General features: G+C 44.4%; 1 protein-coding gene across 1 annotated transcript; it reads left to right on the forward strand.

Annotated features, from left to right (window-relative positions):
* The first annotated feature begins 1,468 nt into the window (after positions 1–1,468).
* LOC122613863 (adenosine deaminase 2) lies at positions 1,469–3,397 on the forward strand. The gene is made up of 2 exons (XM_043788275.1): positions 1,469–2,545; positions 2,712–3,397. The coding sequence occupies exons 1-2, from the start codon at positions 1,547–1,549 to the stop codon at positions 3,330–3,332; spliced, it is 1,620 nt and encodes a 539-aa protein (XP_043644210.1). The 5' UTR covers positions 1,469–1,546; the 3' UTR covers positions 3,333–3,397.
* Positions 3,398–5,501: the final 2,104 nt, after the last annotated feature.

Here is a 5,501-nt window from a genome sequence, read left to right on the forward strand (position 1 = left end):
TTTTCGGCTGTGGCCAAGTAGAGCTGCTCGATTTGAATTGCCAAAAGCGCTGCGGGTGTCTGGCTAATAAATAGAGTACATCCCTAGAAAATGAGAACACAAAACTTCTAAAATGTTTCGCTAATAACCGATGTCATTGTGCCAAGTTGAACTGAATAATTTCCGAACTCAATTTCATTTTGACTGTATTTTTCACATAACTCACTTCACATAACTAAAAATATTTTTCAGGTCACAAGAACAGCAAAGTGCACCGACACACAAAGTAGCAAAATGAAAAAACAAACATTTCAACTTTATTTATTTATACATATATACTTCTCGTGTTCTGTGCCAGTCACTCAGTTTCCATAAATGCCAAAACAATAAACTAGAAAGGATTTCAGCGTGCTATTTGGAACGAGAGTGATCAATAATAATTAAAGAGAAATTTGCAAGCAATAGTGTAGCCAGTGTTTATCAGTTATCAGGTTTCCCCCAGTTACCAGCCGTTTTTGGCTGCTTTTCCAGATTTTCCATCTTTGGCATGTGGCACACAATTAAGATGCAAATTGTTTTTGCACAAAATCAAATTTCCCTCTCCGGCAGACAACAACAGGCATATCAGTTTGCCACTTGCCGAACTCTTTCCATTTTCCCAACTCTTTGCAGTTGTTGTTGCTAAGTGACAAATACAACAACAGATGCAACAACTACAACAACTGTAACAACTGCAACAACGGCAACAACAAATGGGGAAAATGCTTAAATGTCGTTCAAGTTTGCGAGTTAAGTGCACTACGTATGCAATCGACACATGTGTGCAACAAAACTCGTTAACACTTGAAAAGTTTCATGTGCCCGCCCGAGGGCAGGTCGGGAAATTCTGGGCTCACTGCACTTCGCACACACACACGCACATCCGAGCTGAAGGGACGTGTCCCACAGATACTCCTATTTGTGTGTGTGTGTGTGCGTATTAGTATCTGTGTGCGAGCAAAGTAATGCTGCTGAAAAAACACTTAAGCAGAATGTTGTATATATTTTGTAGCCGAGTGAGGCGCAGAGTTCAGCTTGCCTCCATTTAGTTCGTTAGATAAATCTTTGCGTGGCTGTGTGTGTGTGTGTTAGCCAGAACGAGTGTGTGTGTGTGTGTGTGTTGGCCCTTGGGCATCTTGTAATCGTTGGGGCTGAGACCCGATTGACAAGTAGATGATGCCTGGAATGCAAATCCTATGCTCGCTCAAAGAAACTCTGAAACTCTCGGCAAATTGCTTAAAAGCATCACTTGACATCGGCCAATGCAGCTAGAGTTTCCAAAGGACTTCGCTTCGTAAAAGAAGTAGTAACAGTAGTAATTAAATAGTTGTGCTCTTTATTCCTTTGCTCTATGACCTGATATAATTAATTAAGTTCATAAGCTGATATTGGTATCTTGCTATAACTTAATCGTGTAATGCCGCCAAGAAACGTGTAACATTTGATTTTTCTGACTTTTACAATTTCTAAATTCCAAGATATGTGAAATATTTATTTCAAAGTAAAAGCGAGAAGGGACAGGGAACAGATGGCGGTGCTGCTGAGCCGCAGAGTGCCACTCGCTGGATTGGCGCGACGTGCCACGCCCACCGCCGTCCGGTTGATGCACGAGAATCCAAACGAGATGACGCTGCTCGAGATGCTGGGTACCACCAATCTGCGCAAGAGCACGCCCGAGGACTACCGCATCCTGCGCGAGATCTTCAACACCTTCGAGCGCTACTCCGGAGTGGGCAACAACATTCAGTTGACCCTGCCAGAGCGCTCGGCCAACGAGCTGATCATGTGCGAAAAGAAGCGGGAGTACGAGAAGGGCATCATGGATCCCTCGAAGTTCGCGCCGGGCCACCACATCTTCCAGGTGCTCACCAAGGTGAAGAAGTCGCCGCTCTTCCAAGCCCTGAGAAGAATGCCCAAGGGTGCGGCGCTCAAGGCGCACGACACCTCCATGTGTAGTTCGAGGGCGGTGATCAAGATGACCTATCGGGAGAATCTCTGGGTGTGCACCACCCAGGACGGCTGCCGGGTGGAGGAGTTCCGATTCGCCAAGGACAAGCCGAAGGATGTCAATTTCGAGAATGGCGAGTGGCTGCCCATGGAAAAGCTCAGGGAACTGCGAGGCGAGGAGAATCTCAGAAAGTATTTGCGAATGCGACTCAGCATGTACCCTTTGGCCAGCTTCACGAGCAATGCCCACGCCTGGCGCCACATGATGGGCATCTTTGATCTGCTGGACGGCCTACTACAGTATGCCCCCCTTTGGGGCGAGTACTACTACAATGCGCTCCAGGAATTCTACGCCGACGGAGTCCAGTATGTGGAGGTGAGATCCGTGATCCCGGAACTCTACTGCCTGGACGGCAGCCGATTGCCCAAGCGGGAAACCGTGCAGATCTACAAGGACACACTGGAGCGATTCAAGAAGGATCATCCGGGATTCATCGATTCCAAGCTGATATACGCCCCCATTCGGCATGTGCAACCGGAAGCAGTGGGAAAATACATTAAGGAGTGCACAGAACTGAATGTGAGTTCAAATCTTCTCAGTCAATTGAGTTATAATTGCTTCCCTTATTGCAAAGAAACTTATTGTGATGTTTTGCTTACATTTTGTAGTATATGTATGTTAATTGACTTCTCAGTCGTGAACCTAGAAAAAAAAAGACAGTACAATGCATTAAACCTAATTGCAGAAAGAGTTTCCCCGCTTTGTGGTTGGCTTTGACTTGGTGGGCCAGGAGGACGTGGGCCATCCGTTGAGCCAGTTCGCAGAGGAGCTGCTCAAGCTGCCCGACCACATCCACTTCTACTTCCACGCCGGCCAGACCAACTGGTACGGATCGCACGTGGACCAGAATCTGCTGGACGCCATTGTGCTGGGCACGAGGAGGATCGGTCATGGCTACACGATCACCAAGCACCCGGTGCTCATGCGACTGGCCAAGTACCTGAACATCGCCCTGGAGGTGTGTCCGGTGTCCAACCAGGTGCTCCAACTGGGTTCCGACTACCGCAGTCATCCTGCTGCCACTCTGATCGCCGAGAACGTGCCCATGGTGATCGCCTCCGGCAGTCCGGCTTTCTGGCGAGCCGCTCCTCTGTCCCATGACTTCTACATGGCCTTTCTGGGCATCGCGCCCATGACTGCGGATCTGAAGTTCCTCAAGCGAATGGCCAAGAACTCCATCAAATACAGCTCGCTGAAGGACGAGGCCAAGGCCGAGGCCATGGAGAAGTGGAAGAAGGAATGGGATCAGTGGATCGAGAAGATAGTCAGAAAAAAGCAAAACGATTATCAGACTGAAAAGAAGTAAACCAGTAGATCTGCCTAACAAATTGATATTGTGTTCCTATAAATATTTAAATAATTCCTACCATAGTCACATGACTTTATCCATGAAACTGAACAATTAGGCAAAGTGCAGCAGACTTATTTGGATGTCACTCGACTTTTCCTTAGTTTTTCCCAAGTTCGAATTCGTACCTGAATTTGCGCAACATTGTTGGAGGGAGCACAAACTTTTCCACTCACGCACTTTCCACTTCGGAAAGCCCCAAAGTCAATGACCAATGGCAAAATGGGGGAAATCTTCGGGATAAACCTTGAGCTGCACTTTCAGTCGCACCGCAAATTGTTTGAGTTTCCGCTTCTTGATTATTTCAGGCAAACCAATAAGTTTCTTGCCAACTTTTTATTGCATACTTCGCTGCGGGTTATCGAGTGGGCGGGGCGGGATGGTGAAAGCGAGGGGTCATGCAAATGTCACAGAAACTAACACTTCCGGGTCCTATATGTGTTGGTACTAATTTCATTGACTTCCATTTCCCGCCCACACACCCAAGCAGACACTGAAACACACACGCACACATGACAAAGTTGATGGAGGGCGAGGAAGTTAGGGAAAGTCTTCGATACGATCAAGAAAATAAACTTTCTGCCCTGCCTGCCATTGCTTATAATTAAAAACTTTATTATTTGTTTAACTTTGCCCGCAGCTGTTGCACATTTGACAGACAGCGATGGGCAAGTGTGCAGGAAAATGGGGGAAACTCTGTTCGCAGCCACACAAGAATTACCAGCAATTATCGAAAAAGTTTCGCTTCATTTATCGCCCGAAAGTCACTCAGCTTTCTCCATTCTCCAGTCACATTTTCTGGTCTGTCCAATCTACCAATACAGGAATACAGGAATTGGCAGCCATGTTTCTGTCAACTTTTTAACGATGCAAAAACACATTTCTGCCAGGAGCGCTCCTGGCGACGTCTAATTTGCAAATTCATGAATATAAAGTGGCCTCGAAATGCCAAACAAATTAATCAAATATGCTAATTTCTCCTTTTTTACCGAAACTCACACAGGCACTCGGCAATCATTATTCGCTTTAAAAATATGCGTAAAATGAAGAGATTTGCAGCGAGGTGGGAACCTGTGCATCTGCCAGGACACGGAGATCTTTACCGAAATTAAACGCGACTGCAACTGCAAAGTGCCTAAAAGGACGAGCCGAAATATATATAAAAACTTAAGCTTTGGTCTCTTCTTGCTCTTGAAGTATTTTCTTGACACGGAAGTTTTAATGTCAAAATTGAGATGGAATCTTTATAATCGCAAAAAAAACAGAAAATCAATTTTCAGCCAAAATCCAAAAATCATCATCAAAAAATGGGGTGCGGGGTGCGTGGTGCGGGGTGCGTGGTGCGTGGTGCGGCGTGCGGGGTGCATATGTTAGGGTAAAATTTTTTTTTTAACGAAAGGTAAATTACCTTTGGACAATATGGTGCTGTAAATAGTAGATTTTATAATTTTAAAATTTTTTTAATTTTTTGGCATTATTTTGCTGTATTTTTTTTTTGGCACTATAGCGTTCTCACTTGTTTTTTAGGTTAGATTTATTTCAATAATGAAAGGTAAATTACCTTTCGACAATATGGTGCTGTAAATAGTAGATTTTATAATTTTAAAATTTTTTTAATTTTTTGGCATTATTTTGCTGTATTTTTTTTTTTTTGGCACTATAGCACTATCACTTGTTTTTTAGGTTAGATTTAATTCAATATTTTAATAACCGCACAGAATAAACTTTGAGCATATTGCTAGGTCTGTGGTGCGACTATCACAGTCTTAGTAGAGATCCTCCAGCTGGTGGTGCTCCGAGAGGTCGTGGCAAAAAGTTTTTCTGGAGATCGATAGAAATTGACAATACTAATAAGAAAATGAAAAAATATCACATTATTTTTCAAAAGTGTTATTAGAATTGTCGCATTGCCGTCTCACATTTTTTTTACACATGGAGGCAAACCGATTTCGACATAGATATAAGTCCTGAACTGCCATAAATCCAGAAATCCCTTCCCCCCATGAGTTTCTACCCCATTTCCCCATTTCCCTGGCACTCTCTCTTTCCCTGTTGCATTTTGATGTCTTGCTTTGGCATCTAAAGTCCAAAATCATCATCATGATGCTGGCTAGGATGAGGATTGGC

This window comes from Drosophila teissieri, chromosome 2R, assembly GCF_016746235.2.
Source record: "Drosophila teissieri strain GT53w chromosome 2R, Prin_Dtei_1.1, whole genome shotgun sequence".
NCBI lineage: Eukaryota > Metazoa > Arthropoda > Insecta > Diptera > Drosophilidae > Drosophila > Drosophila teissieri.

What these genes read in the sequence shown, in the direction of transcription:
- LOC122613863 (XM_043788275.1), top strand. Translation starts at nt 1,547, where the DNA reads ATGGCGGTGCTGCTGAGCCGCAGAGTGCCACTCGCTGGATTGGCGCGA. An exon ending in AGGAGTGCACAGAACTGAAT is followed by an intron (nt 2,546 to 2,711) that starts GTGAGTTCAAAT and finishes ACCTAATTGCAG; the next exon opens with AAAGAGTTTCCCCGCTTTGT.